Raw genomic sequence first — 15,770 nt, 5'->3', positions numbered from 1 at the left:
TAGATTTCATGTAATCAACATTGTTAACAATATATTTTACTAGATTTGTCTTAACATTTATTTATATTTGTCTTATTATTTGCTTTTCTAGTGCTTACATTTTTTTTTTTGGAGGGGGATGTACCAGGGATTGAACTCAGGGGCATTTAACCACTGAGCCACATCCCCAGCCCTATTTTGGTTTTTATTTAGAGATAGGGTCTCACTTTCATACTTTCTACCAACTGACTGCTTTTATACTATTATAATTTTCATGACCTACGCAGAAGCATGTCCCTCTCTCTCTGTGTTTTTGTACTATATGACTAGAAGTTTGCTGGTGTAATCAAGATGGACATCATCTAGGGTCACCTGGAATGATCTGATGTTCCATCAAGACAGAGACAGGGTATGTGGAATGGAAAGAGGGTAAGGTTTGAAGCCCTCACTGTAGTCTTGGGCTGTACCCATACTCCCTGCCTAGTCTCTTTGGGACTGAGTTGCTTAGCACCTTGCCATTGCTGAGGCTGGCTTTGAACTCTTGATCCTCCTGTCTCAGCCTCCTGAGCCACTGGGATTACAGGTATGCACCACTGTGCCCAGCTAGTGTTTGCCATTCTTTTAATGCCTGTCTAATTTTCATTTTTCTTTTTTTTCATCAATGCCCACAGTATCACTGAGACTCTGTCCATCCCTTACTTGTTCATCTCTACATTGAGTTTTTTGACTCCCACTTATGAAATTAATAATCTTGAGCATTCATTTTTGATCCTCTTCCCAAAACTAGTTTGTTGTTGTTGTTTCGGCATTTTCAAATATCCGACTGAATAGAAAAGCTAAAAAATGTCAAAAGTCTGTGACGTTCTCGCTAGGGCATGTTGTAGCCAGTGCATGCTGGCCCTGCTGCAGGCTCACCATCCTGGCAATGCATGCCCATGTTCTGTTACCCTGATGCAGTTTTCTCTAAAGGCTCCAGCCTCTCCAGGGTCAAGGGCCCACACCTTTTCTTTTCCCAAATTTAGCTGATCACTAGAGAGGGTTGTGTCATGTGCTCTTGGTAGTAGATGCTGACTAGAGAGGAGGAAGATAGGCACTTGCTACCGGGCCTCAGTAAGGTATTGGATCAAGGAGGGGATACTGGCCCTGGTGCATTCAATTGTCTGACCACAGCCTTGTTGGTAGCTCCCAGTCACACGTCTGTCTCTCTTAAGATCCAAGGAAGGGGGCTGGGCATGTGGCTCAAGCGGTAGCGGCTCGCCTGGCATGCGTGCAGCCCGGGTTTGATCCTCAGCACCACATACAAACAAAGATGTTGTCTGCCTAAAACTAAAAATAAATAAATAAATAAATATTAAAATTCTCTCTCTCTCTCTCTCTCTCTCTCTCTCTCTCTCTCAAATAAATAAATAAATAAATAAGATCCAAGGAAGGGATACCTGCTAGCATAACTTGTCTACCCTTCCATATAGCCAGATTATAATGACTGGAAAAAATTCAAATTGCAGAGAGGGTCTTGTAGGGGCTCCTGTACTCCAATAGACTAGGAAAGTCTCAAATGTTTATTAAACCTGACCAACGGGGTAGAGGACGCCACTCAAATATTCTTGCTTTCTTGCCTTCCTTTCCTTTCTAACTGCACAATTCTATGGACTCCTTTTAAAGCCATTTTTGGTGCAGTTCCCTGATTCTCTCCAGTCCACATTACCTGCCTTAGAAGGGAGTAATAATAACTAGCTGTGAGATTTGGTATCCCTCCCATGGTCTCATTCTAAGTCCTGGACATAATTTTAAGACTCTGCGTCTTCCTAATCATCTGGTCCCTGGCCTTCTACAGCCTTCTTCAACATCCACCTCATGTCCCTAATGGGATCAGCATCCCTCTCTCTGCCTCACACTTCTGTGGACCTTTTGTCTATTCAATGAACACCAGCAGGTGACCCAGACCGTCTAGATGAAGTGCTATCCATCACCCTCATACTTGCAAGCTGTTTTTTGGGGCCTCTGAATGAGTATAAAATACCCCTTCTAGCTGCATGAACACTTCATACTTCTTTTGTAAAGAATGTGGGCTTTTCTTAGGAACTCCCCAAAGCAGGATGGTCTTTGCCAACATCACTCCTGGGCATGGCTGACCAGGGCCTACGGTGCTCTTGATGTTGCCTCCTCCTATCTCGCTTGACCTGTCTTTTGTCCACTCACTGCACCCTGTCATCTTGTCCTGGAACGCTCAGGCTCTTGCCTATCTAAGGATCTCATCATGCCTGCTCTTCCTGCACTGAGTGCGCTTCTCCACCTGTTGCCTGGCTGGGTGCCCCTCAGTCCAAGTCTCTGATTCTGCCACCGGCTCAGGCAGACCTCCTTGAAACAGGTCTTCCCTGTACTGTCTTTACAGCACCCTGCAATATTCCTGCAGAGCATCTAATGGAATCTATAACATTTCCTTTGTTTTTTGACGAACTCTTTCCCCATTAGACTGTAAGCCCCCAGAGGTCACGCACCTGGTCGTTTGTTTGCAACCCTGTATCCAGTATCTAGCACACAGTATGGGTCAATAAACAATAGGTAAAAGGATAAATTCTGTTAGTGTTTTTTTGGGGGGTGGGGTGGGGTAACTACAGATTGGACTCAGGGGCACTTGACCATTGAGCCACATCTCTAGCCCTATTTTGTATTTTATTTAGAGACAGGGTCTCACTGAGTTGCTTAGCACCTCGCTTTTGCTGAGGTTGGCTTTGAACTCACTATCCTCCTGCCTCAGCCTTCTGAGCCTCTGGTACTACTGGTATGTGCCATTGTGCCTGGCTTGTTAGAGCTTTTCTAAGCTCTGGTGATGTTAGAGCATCAATTTAATGAAGGTGATTAGGTTCTTTTATATACATTTGCATCTCTTTTTATCTCTTCCTCTCTCTCTCTCTCTCTCTGTATATATATATATATATATCTATGTCTATATCTATATCTATATAGATAGAGAGATGTGTGTGTGTGCATATATATAAATGCATTTGAGAGTTTATATTTTAAGGTATTAATGATTTCACATATTTATGCAATAAGCGATATTATTAAGCTATTTGATAATTTGCTATCATTCTCTTGCTGCAAAGGTGAGGATAAAGGATATGAATAGCCTGCTCTGTCTCCCTGGAATTGAGGTCATTGCTGAAGGACAATGAAGAGTGCTGTAAAATCACTTGTGACATAAAGATCATTATCTAAAGTCATTATCATACATAGGGCATTCAAACCTCACACTGAGCTTCCCCAGTGCTTTAAGCGTGACAGTTCCCCAAACATGTAAGTTTCTATTACTACCTTCTATTTCTTAGATGAAAGGGGGATGAATTAAAAAGACATCCGTAAGTTAAGAAGTAATCACAAATTTAGAAAAGAATAGAAGCAGTCCTGTGCTGTAGCTATTATAAACATGCCTCTTTGACTTCGAACTGTCCTCATTTTTATTGCTAATTTTAAAACGTTCCTATCACCACTTTTTCAGTAGCAGAATATCTTCACAACCCAGGAGCAGACAAAGATTTCTTTGGATACTAAAAGGCATGAACCACCAAAGAGAGAAAAAAATTCATTGTTTTCTATCCAAATTAAACTTTCTGCTTATGGAGAGGGACGTTGATGAAGTGACTAGTCAAACAACAAACTGAAATATTTACAATGAATGTATCTGACAAAATGCTTATATCCAGAATATAAGGACTCTTAACATCAACACTAGACAATTGATCTATTTTTTTTTTTGTTTTGTTTTCAACAAAAATGAGAGGAAACTTGAATAGACTTTGCGCTGAAGAAGGTATACAAATGGGCAACAAGCACACAAAAAGATGACCAACTGCCTTGGAGATATGCAAATTGAAATCATACAAGGTACGATTTTATATCCATTGTCAGTGTGGATGGAACTTTCAGTGCTGCTGGTGAGTGGTGGGGCAGTTTCTTACATAGTTAAACATTAACCTTCATCTAGCAATTTCAGTTCTTGGCATTATCCAACAGAAATGAAAACATATTTATAAACAAAAGTGTACAAAAATGTGGATATGGTCTTATTCAAAATAGCCCTGCACTAGGAACAACTCAAATGCCAAAGACAAAAATAATCAGTAAATAACTATAGACAATGCAATAACATAGCCATGCCATGGAATATTATGCGGCAATAAAAAGGAATGAACTATTGATATGTGCAGTAATTTTAAAAATATTATAACGTGTGAAAGAAGCCCTTATAAAGCATGTGCTATCTGGCTTCATTGATATGATGTTTGAGAATCAGAATAAGCCAAAATAAACTACAAGGACAGAAATAAGAAAGTGTTTGTCTAGTCAGTGAGGAGATGAGGGGTATAGAGGAAGAAAGGTAGTGGGTCTGGGATTGGAATTGACTGGAAAGGGAGATGAAAGAACTATTTAGTGTGTAAGAGTCAACTCCTTGGTTTGGATGGCTATTATATAGATACATACAATTATCAAAACTCATTGGATTGAACACTGAATGAATATTTGTGCATTTTATTGTGTATACATTGTACCTCAATTAACAAATTAAGAAATTCTATTATTTATAAAAGAATTTCATCATTGAACACCATTGGTAATATTTTCTTACTTTCTTTAAAATTTTTTTTTTGTACTTGTAGATGGACAACATGCCTTTATTTATTTGTTTATTTTATGTGATGCTGAGGATCAAACCCAGTGCCTCACGCATGCTAGACAAGCGCTGTGCCACTGAGCTACAGCCCCAGACCATATTTTCTTACTTTCTAGGCATGAGAAACCTTAAAAAATATCTCATGCAGTACCATAAATTTAGTCTACCTGATATACAAAGTACAATGATGATAAGATGAATGTATCCAGTCTCATTAAACTGTCTCAATTTAGTGTTATGTTCAAGAACAAAAAGTTACAAAAAAACCAAAAAGTAAAAAAAAAAAAAAAAAGCCTTGCCCTGCATAGGATTCAATTTCCAAAGATGAATGCCATTGCCACTTTATTCCAGCAAGGGGAGTAGTTACACTTTGAGAAGAATTCCATCTTTATCACCACTGAATTACTCTATAGGGCACTTTAACAAAACGGAAAAAAAAATTGACTTTTGGGTGTAGCCACAATGGAAATGACAGATCATTTTAATGAAAGAGAAAAAGATTGGAAACCTTGACCCTCTAGATTACTTCGAACCTCAATGAGAAGGGGAAAAACACTTGCAGATCAGCTTATTAAAATAATATGTCTGTATAATTCAGGTACCAGGAAAAACATTTAAAAGAACAGCCAAATTAACTGTGGGGTGCCACATTTTCTTTGTTAATTATTTCCATACAAGAATAAAAATGTACAACCCCTTCCCCTACAAAAGAAGAAAGACCCTAACAACTCCGTGGTTTATTGTTCTGGATAGGAGAATGACAGCATCCATTTGTGCAGAATTTACAGCTGTGTGAATAGCTGCAGTGGTCCTGCGAGAGGGGGGGGGGGCGGAGGCCAGCAAGCAGGATGGACTCCTGTTCCTCTGCAGCTCTGGGGCTTGTCAGCTGAAATCTTTAGGCCACGAATCTTAAGGTTGAGGCTTCATTTAAAAAAATATCATGTTCATCCAATCTTACAAGATTTGTAAGGCTTAATTCTCACATAAGCTCAGGAAGGCTGTAGAAAAGTCTAACTATCCCTTCCTACCAGTTTTGATAATCCTGGATTTACAGAGAAGGATGTTCGGGCTGACAATGGGAAGCATGCCCTATGGCGTTGTGGAAGGAACAGTGGGGTTGCCGGGGGACTGGCGATCAATACAGTAGGATGGGTAACTGCCCTCTTTACCTGCGCGCTTTAAAACAACCCAACCCGGATTCCAGCACCTCAGCTTCTTTTTGTGAGATGGAATGTAGACTCAGGTCTAGGCCACGCATCTCTACAATCTGTGGCACTCATCACTGCTAGCTGTGCTTCCTTCCTTCTGTTTGAGTTTAATCAGCACCAAGAACACTGAGTACCAGTAGATACTGTCCCTTCCAGGAACTGTGCCCAGGAGGAGGCTCCTAGTTAATGCTAAGCTTCTCTAAGGCACAAGCGCAACTCACTCTGAATGAGAGCATCTGTAATAGCTCAAGAGGGGTGTGTCTTCCCTTAAAGTCTCCCACCCCTTGTGCACAAAGTAGGCTTCTCCTTTGGCAGAGTACAGTCTGCTATCAAGATGTAAAATGGTATTCCCCTTGAATATGTGTATCCTTTGGCTGGTACATAAACCCTGGGAAAGATTTTCTTCCTGAAATTTCAAAGAACATTTCTCAGTTCATTAGCCCTAGGAAATGATTCTGAATTACTCTCTGTTCATTAAATAGAAGCCATTCCCCCCCCCCACTCTTTATCCTAGGGAAGCATAGAACCTAGAGTATAAAATTCAAGTTTTAGATTCTGCCTACAACATTTTCTCAAGATTCCCCAAATCTGAAATGTTACAGTCTGGGCTGTTTTCTTGCTGTCAGAGACTCATGGGATTGCCAAATAAAGCCAAATAAAGCCGTTTCCCTACCTAGCAAAGGATTTTTAAAGAACAATGAGAAAAATGTAACAGAAATGCCACCGTAGTCCTCATTTTCAGTTTGCCACTGAATGGACTTATTTCTTCCAACTACATGGAAAAGTGACAGAAGACAATCCCAAGGGTCAGTAAGACTTGTGAGATAAATGAAGGGTAGAAAGAAGGTGTGAGTAAAGAAGAAAATATATGAAGAACCCAGAAATGGAAGGCATGCTGATTAAAGAAGAAAGAGAAGTAAAGTGTGGTTGAACAAAGAAATAAAACGAAGAGATGTCCACCTCTGTGTGGGCTTTCAGGAAGAGATGAGCTGCTTCTTCAATAGAAAGCAGGCAGGGGTGAGATGGTAATTTCAGGGGCCACTGGGTTCTGGCTGGCAAGAGATGGGTGATTCAAAAGCACATTCAAAAGAAGACTGATATGCATTTATGGGATGGAGGGAAAATACCCTGTCTGCACCACAGGAGGCAATGTATCAATGGGTCCTTCCTTGGGGAAGGCAGAGATGTATCTGCACTGTGTGTGGCTCATTTTGTAGAGAAGTCCCATATGTGGGGAGTGGGTGTTAAGGTGTCCTGGGGTAAGCTACACATTAACAGGTCACTCCAGTCAACTGAAGGAATGTACAGGAAGCAGGGAGCCTGGAGGTGAATTTCAGGTTGAGACAAAAGAGAAGAGTTGATTGGAGGAGGAAGGAGACAGAAGAAAAAAATCTCTGGGTTCTCCCAACTTCTAATTAATCTCTGGAGTCATGGTTTCACAGAAACCTAGAATTTCGTCTGGATTTGACAGGTTTTTCCTAATGTTGCAAATATTATTCATAGAAGATGCTCGTATTCATTTTCTTCAAAGATCTTGAATAGTTGCTAGCACCTTGCATTCATCTTTCATGAATAATCACTGACGGAATGAGTCAACCATGTTCCCAAATGAGGAATATGTTTTACATTAATTAAAATAGCAGTCAATAATGTGCAAGATTTAGCCTATATTTTCTTTATTACTGCCATTTGGCAAATTAAGGATGAGAGCCCTAGCAATTCAAATCTCCCTCTAAGGAAAGTTTAGTAACTATCAAGACAGATCTTGGCAGCTCTTGCTTCGGATCCCCAAGGCTCACTAAGCATTTTAAGAGGACACAGGACATTTTCCTAGTGGCTGGTGAGATAACCCTTGTCCAAGCGTGGGAGGCTGTGTAGTTCTGCATATTGCAACCTGCAAATCCTATGCTGAGGTTTAGAATTGGTGTGAAGGCCTGAGGAGCAAGTGGCAGGTGAACTTGTTTCAAATTGTGCTTTTCTATTCCAGAGAAGATGGGGAAACCATGTGCTAGAAAACTCAAGTTCAAGTGCAAGGGGAGGTTGAGATCAGGACTGTGAGACAAGGGTGGGCTGTGGGAAGAGAGGAAGGCCAGGCAGGGGTCTTGCCAACCACTGACCTACTCTGAGAAGTAGGCCTGTGGCTGGAGTTTAGCTGATAGTTGAGAACGTGTGAACATGGAGACATCTGGAAACTCTACCTTTAGAGTAAGCCACTCACGTTTTTGACAATGACAAGAATCTTAGGATCACAGGCTATTGATGCTGAACAGAAAAGGCATCATTCAGCCAAAACAGAGTTGAGGACGGGTCACCAACCCTTGAGTATAAGGCCTCTAAATTTCTGGGATCTGTATTGACCAACATTTACAATTTCCCTTTCAAAAGCACTAGCCCTTAGCCACTAGGGTACCTACTTTGATTTCCTCCAATCCCAGATTATCCAATTACCCGTGTGGCTGCTTCAAGAGCATATAGGTATGGCCCTCTATGCAAAGTCATGTTTTCAAAATGGGATCTTCATTCTGCTTAAAAACATTTATACACATCCTCTTCTTCTTTTCATTTCTTATTGTGATTTTTTTCCCTCTTTATCGGGAAACAGTGGGGAGTGGATGTGGAGGTGTCCTGGGGCAAGCTTAGCTGAATAAATAGAATTCCTACAAGTAGAGAAAGGAAGGAAAGCTTTTCCAGCAGTACAAGCAAAAGCAGAGAGATGTGGAGGAGCATAGATAACAGTCACAGGCGATAACCCACACAGGATAACAGTCCTGCAGCCCCTATGTGCACACACAGGACATACATACCTCTTTCCTACTCTCAGTCACCTCTGTCATCTATGCACTGTTATCCCTGTTACAATCACAAGAGTTCAGCCAGGTAACCCAGCAGTGTTCTGGCCACTCTGGCTCCCTCTCAGCATAGTGTTTTACAGTTTATGAAGTACCTTCACATGATTATAAAGTTCTCCAACTCATTAATGCATTGTTATCATTGCATCCATTTTATGCATGGTGACATTGACATCTGGAGAGATTGTATGACCTGCCCACGTCCCATGGATCGTGGGTGGCTAAATTGGTTTTCAAACTAGTGCCCTCCAGTTCCATATCCCACGCTTTTCCAACCAGACAGTGGGAAAGAAAATGGAAGCTCTCAGACATAAACTTCCTGAAATTTCTTTGCATTCACCTTCAAGTTTATCTATTTTTTTAAATCCCCCTTTTCCTTCTGTCTCAGAAAGAAACTTGTTTTATACCGTGTTCCTGAAAGTTCTCTCTCCATCCTCGAGTAGTCTCATTTATTCCCATGTCTTTACATTTCAACTCTGTGCAGATGACTCTCTAGTCTTTCTCTCTGAACTCCAGGGGTCATTTTAAAACCTTCAAAAGCATTTTTTCTTGATCATATGCTTTTCACATACCATACACCACTCCCACCCTGTAGCTCTGCATTACTAACTCCCGCTGTGCTCTATTTTTCTAGAGCTTTCTATGCTCCTCTACATCTCTCTTCTTTTGCTTGCAAAGCTTTCCTTCCTTTCTCTACTTGTAGAAATTCTATTCATTCAGCTAAGTGTTATACCTACTATGAATATTTCCCCAGTTTTTCTAGTCAGATTTAGTGATGTGGTTTCCGTGTTCCCAAAGCACTTTGCTTATTGGGATAACATGTCACTTATCATTTGGGAAAATTATTTGTTTCCATCTCTTTCTTAGTTTAAAAGCTGCCAACACGGTGAACACAAAGAGAAGGATTTTATTTATCACTACTTCCCTAGACTGCAATAAGCATGGCCCATGGCTTAGTGTTTGTGGAATGAATAAAGGAATAAAGAAATGAAAGGTGACTCAGTTACCATTCCAGTTTTTCAACATGCTCTAAGGAGGACATAGTCTGATTTTTTTCCTCACTTCAAATCTGCTGTGGTACTGGAAAGTGGTCTTGCTTGCTTTGTGAAAATCTTGAGTTTTAAGTGAAAACAACAACAACAATAAAACCAAAACTAAAAAACCTACTGTATGAAACTATAAAAAAGGAAATGGAATGGTATAACATTTTTTCATGTGAAAGAAAGTAAATATACTGCTATCATCCTGTGACTCATGTTACAGAAACGCATCCTAAAACCTAAAATTTCTATTTATTAATTTTCAAATGAAATAATAGGAACTGATCATTTTCTATTGGTAAATATGTATATTCACAAATTGCACAATAGTAAACTTCATCTGATTGAAATAATGAGTTTGGCAAGGTAAAGAGGAAAGGCTAGACTGAATTAGGGAAGTTGAAATTTATTGAAACCAATGCAGTTTTATTACCTTCAATACTATGATCTGCCAATAAAGTCTGTCTAAAGAGACATCTACTTAATGACATGGATCCTTATTTTATAGCTGAATGTGTTTGCCTAAAGACCACTATATGAAGACCCATGAAAATAATGCAGTCTTTTTTCACGGGTTATCAAGAGTTCTCTCTATTGTGCTTAGCATAACCATTCTTTGCAGACCATTCAACAATATATTTCCGCTTAGTCTAGAATAATGATTCAAAAATTGTTCATTAACAATATCTGAGTTAAGAAGGTCTTACTATATTTATAAAGGAAGGGACCTTGGAAACTAAATAATATAGTCCAATGTTCCAGGCAGAAGTGGTAAATGCTTTCAAAATAAAAATGTAAACTTTTCCAAATAAGATAAATATTACTTATTCACCAAGCTAGATGTCAGAGAAATCTATCTTTGAAGGCTTTGGTTTCCTTTATAAATTCCTCGAGGGCATGGGTCATGGTCTGCTTGCTTCTCTTCCCATTCTCTGACACTTTATACACTTCAACAGAGCCACCTGGGTTGTGCCTTCTGGTGATGGTAATCAACACCAGAATAGGCACTTAGACATAATGCTGAGGTTTTAAGATAGTCTAGTTGCTGCTCTGCTAATCTGTTAGTAGCCAAGTCTCAAACATTATGAGGAGGTTACTCACTGATTCTGGGTGCAGGCTGCAAGTAATTTATTGGGTCCCATCCTGGAAAAGAAGAGAAAGAAAATTCATATGTTACCATCACATCCAGACATTTACAAATCTTTCTAACAAATAAGACTCAAAACCTCTAATATTTTATTGTAACAAGGACAGTCATGGGCAAGAAGAGGGTCATGAAATTAAATTTGTCATTTTCTGTGTTTCTGGGCTAAGGAAGAAATGACAGGCTTGGAGTCACTTATTAGCAAACCTGGCATTACCTTTAAACTTTGTCATGCAAATGACAGTTTTGTGGCTGAGCTCTCTGCCTGGGAAAGTTTGGGAAGTTGGGATGGGTGCAGTTGGAAAATGGCCATCTCACAGAAGATGATTTCCCTCTATTCTTCGCATTCTGCTCAATTAATGTATTAGTATGTTAATATGCAAATTATATTTTCCACTTGAAATCTTTGTGTAAAATTGTGCACTTTGGATACATGTCTTTGGGTAACATTGATACTTGGGGTAGATATGCCATGCACTTCTCCTAGCCCTGGGTGGGGGGTCAGTGGCCCATCCTGGATACCTTAGTTTGGAAGACTTGAAACAGTAGAGAAAATCCAGGTGGAGAAAACAGGGCTCTGGGGAAAGCAATCCAAGGATAATTACATTGTCCAGAAGTAATGGTAGTTCCTTCTGTACTAAGAGCTGTGCAAGAGTTTTGTTCATCCTAATGACGGTCCTAAGGAGGACCATCTTCTGCCAGATGAAATGGCCCAAAGAACATACTATATTTCTCTTTGGTCAGTCATCTATGGGGAGAGGAGGGCCTCTTCTTATACTGAGAAAAATTCCATGGAAGTGAAAGCAGGTAATTTCACAAGCAGTGTTTGGCTTTTTCAGGTACACAATTCCAATTCTTCCTTAGATAACATTATAAATATAGAATTCATAATCTATGATAATATCTGTGATATTATATACCACATACTAATTTACATATTTAATCATAACATATATCATATTCTATACTATGTAAATATAAATATAATATATTTAATACATATGTATTATGTTTTGTTCTTTGCATGCTTTTCAAAAACGTCTTTTGAAATATGTTAATACTTGAATAAGCACTCAAGAGTAGTGTGACCTAAGCAATGGTAGGAATATTAATTTTCTGTACTTTCTTCCTGTTCCATTTAAATATCCTACTGTCAGTGCAATTCATTTATGGCATTGCTTTTCTAACCCTAATTGAGAGCAAAGTTTTCTTGGCTCTTGTCTTTTTAATCAGTTTTTACCAAATTTCATTTGTGCAAAAATATACCAGGTTATACTTGTATCAATGAAATGCTTTTTTGTTATTAGAATGATTAAAAGAAAATATATCCAAGTGCATTTTGAATTGTATTGTTCTGAATTGCCTCGTATAAGGTCTCAGCAGTTCTACTTGATTTAGTAATTTCTGCATTTCAGATGAAGGTATTTATAAGTCATTTATATAGCTCATCAATAAATGATAGGTCTTTCAGTACAACTGATCCCCATGGGCTGGAACTTGATATGTAATCCGCTGCTCCAACCCACTCTAATGTAATTGCAACTTTCTATTTACCTGTTCACCCATGTAACAGCAGCATGATTAAGGTCACACTTTCCTGGCTTAGCGATAAGACTATTGTTTAGGCTAGAACCTCAAATCTTCTTCCACACAAAACTGATTATATCTGTTATTTATATGGTCTATCACTTAATCATGGAAGAAAATTAAATTGGTGCTGAAAAAACAGCTACTCATAAAGTCAAATGCATCTGCTTCTTTATCTCTTACGATATTTGGTAAGTTGCTTATTGATTGAATGATGGATTGTTCTCATCAGGTATCCCTTTTAAAGTACTGGCTTATAATGATCAAATCATTTCCTTAAAAAATGTGGACATGGCAGGTGCTTTCCTCCTCTGGGTTATATCTCAAAGATAAAGGCTATGCAACTGCCAGTTGCTTAAGTGTGTCTGAAAACCTGACATTGGGACATCATAATGACAGTATGTACAGGTATTGGATACTCCTTCCTGGTATAGTTCTGCTCTCCACACATAACAGACTGAAGTACATTAGTCAAAGGCCTGTCTCCCACTTTATATAGCAAACTTATTGAACACAGGGATGACCCAGTTTTATTCCTCTTTATAACTTTCCCAAACCTAGGTGAGTGTCATGCATAAATATGGGTTGAATTAAATTACATTTTGAGAGAGCTAATACTTTAAAGATCTGATAAAGAGGAAGGAGAGCTTTCATGAATTGCCTTTTAAGGAGAGGTATTCTCTCCCATCTCCCCAAAATATTAATAGAGTGTACAGCTCTTCAAAGGATTTTTTCCATACTGTATCTTCTGAGTCATTGTTATTCCTATTTATATTTTAAGGTAGTAACTATCTAGGATGGTTGTATGGACTGACTTACTAGGTATGTGATCATAAATTAAATACCTGTGAATGTTCATCTATGAACAACTGGGAACCTGACTTTCAGTGTCAGAATTGGGGCTTTGCTTTACATAATGGAAATTAATTGGGTTTGACCAGAGCTGCTAAAATTAATAAGAGCTTAAATACTGCATCTAGTACACATGTTCTTACATTGTGTTTACAAGTTTCAATATGGAATTACTACTTATTTAGGGGCAAACACAATTCATTGAAACAGGATCTTTCCCCTTCATTCTATCCCTTTAATCTGAGTCATTTTCATTTTCTGTGGTGAAGCACATTTCACATGTTGAAATTTGGCGTAAACAATCTAATAAGTGAATACGTCTAGAGCTTTGATGGAAAATCAATTTTTTTAAAAAAAAATAGCATTTCACTGATCCTTATCCTGAGGGTTGGAGAGCTTCATGCATCTGGAATAGTACACCGAGCCAGGTAAAGCTCACTCTCTAGTAAGAGAACACAAATAGGACCATATGTACTTTTCTTAGGAGAAATTGAAGTAATTCTTCTGGCCACATGATAAATTAATAAAGTTGTTTATCAGGGCTGGGAGTGTAGCTCAGAGGAATATTTGCCTAGCATGAATAAGGCTCTGGATTTGATCTCCAGCACTGGAAAAAAAAAAACTGGTTTATCATCCTCCTTCCCTAATAAAGAATAAAAAGAATAGGAAAAGGTTAGACAGTTTCCTAAGGCCATGCTGCAATTTGTTAAAATTGAAACAGGATTACACTTGGATTGCCAAAGCCTGTTCCTCAATAATGAATCACTTTTTTTTCCCAGCTAAATCTTGCAGCAATCTGATTATCAATAGCCTCTAGATTTTACACACAGATATTTAGATGTGGAAATAAAGAAAACAAAAATATCACTGTGAAGTCTAGGCCTCTCGCTGTCCAATATTTAGTGGCTGAATTTAAAAGTTCATCTTTTGAAATATTGATTTGATCTAACCTTACTTTACCCCCTCTTCTTTTAAAATTGCCTGGATGCACAATTATTAAATCAATAATAGCCACAATAACAGCTAACAGGTTCTGAATCCTTATGAAATACCAGACATGCTACTGAGTGCTTTATGTGACCCTTATGTAATCTAATATTGTAAGAATCCCATAGGAATACTACCAGGATTTCTGTGCATGTAATAAAGCTACATGTTTCCAGTCTGCATTTCCTTACATAAACCAAACTCACAATCGTCATCCATATTTCCCAATTTCATTAACATTAAAGTGGATTGACAACTTGATGGCACAAAGCAGAATCCCATTAGATTGAAGGGTTTTTTTTTCCCTCCAATATTTTACTCACATCTAATTCTATAGGTTTTACTAATCCAACTCCATAGAGAATTTTCAAAACCAATTCAGAGAAACAGAAATTCCCTTTTATATATGTCATTGGCTTACATAATTTATAATTGGGTTAAATTTCTAAATGAACAAGTACAATTGGCACAGCAGATCTGGGAACAAACACAATGGGTTCTTGGTCCACATATATCTCTCCGCAGGTGGGGCCAGCTCACAGTGGGCTCAGGGGCACCCCATGTTGAGCTAGATGTAAGTCTCAGTCAATGGGTTACATTGGGAGAAAGGAGAGGAGGGCTTTATCAGGCAAATCGCTTAAGAGAAGACCAGCAAAAGAACTTCTGTTGTATTTGTTATTTTGTGGATACGTTATTTAGATAACATTAAAATAAGAAAAAAAAAATAAGGTGGAAGAGGGGAAGAAGAGAGTGAGTTTAGGTATTTTGCCCAAGGCTACAAAACTAGAGGTGAAACTAGAATTTGACTCCACTTGAGTATTCTTTTTCTCCATTCCATTATGCCTCAGAACAGAGGTGACTGCAGTGGGTTATATGTGATATTGGAGCCCAGAAAGGGGACTTGGGACAGCTGAAGATCAATCAGCAAGAGAACAGAGAGACCAAAACCAGAAGAACCCAGAAAGAGATGAGATTGTCATAGAAATCTGCAAGAGGGAAGCCCTGTAATCGTGTTTTCCTTGAGTTAACCCAAGTATTTCTTGACTTCATCCCTCACTGGTTCAAAACAAAAGGGGTTTCAGAAAACAAATTTTGTCTACGGATATTGCCAACAGAACTGTTTTTTTAAAGTTTTGAAATTGAAGAAATCCTGAAAGGTCATCTCATCTCATCAGCAGACAATATATATAACAGAAGAGCCTATGACTCAGTGGTCCCATGGGGGTACCAAGCTTCAAGAAATCTGTGATGACAAATAGCAATTAAATGAAGTAATCTGAATTGCTCTCCATCCACTTCCTCCTAATCCCTGGGTTTTACTTGTTCTATTTCTGTCAAGTCCTTCTGTGGGTAAGACTATTTAAGCCCTAGTGTTGAAGAACTTCCTAGTCTCCTGGAAGGGATGGTTTTATAGTAGCTGTTTTAAAATGCCTCACAGTAGATTTTTTTTGT

At 38.8% G+C, this 15,770-nt stretch overlaps 1 protein-coding gene across 2 annotated transcripts in view; it reads right to left on the bottom strand.

The window, feature by feature from the left end:
- The window catches only part of Chst9 (carbohydrate sulfotransferase 9), a 207,599-nt gene that overhangs the window by 95,247 nt on the left and 96,582 nt on the right, over positions 1-15,770 (bottom strand). The window contains exon 3 of one of the 2 annotated variants that reach the window (XM_076837205.2): positions 10,850-10,891. The exons of the other annotated variant lie outside the window; for it this stretch is intronic. Within the exon in view, the coding sequence (XP_076693320.2) occupies positions 10,850-10,891 (42 nt within the window). The remainder of the gene's footprint in view (positions 1-10,849; positions 10,892-15,770) is intronic. 2 annotated transcript variants of the gene reach the window in all.

Source organism: Callospermophilus lateralis, chromosome 17 (genome assembly GCF_048772815.1).
Source record: "Callospermophilus lateralis isolate mCalLat2 chromosome 17, mCalLat2.hap1, whole genome shotgun sequence".
Classification (NCBI taxonomy): domain Eukaryota; kingdom Metazoa; phylum Chordata; class Mammalia; order Rodentia; family Sciuridae; genus Callospermophilus; species Callospermophilus lateralis.
Note: the sequence above shows the minus strand (reverse complement) of the source record. Positions and strands in the feature narration are given on the sequence as shown.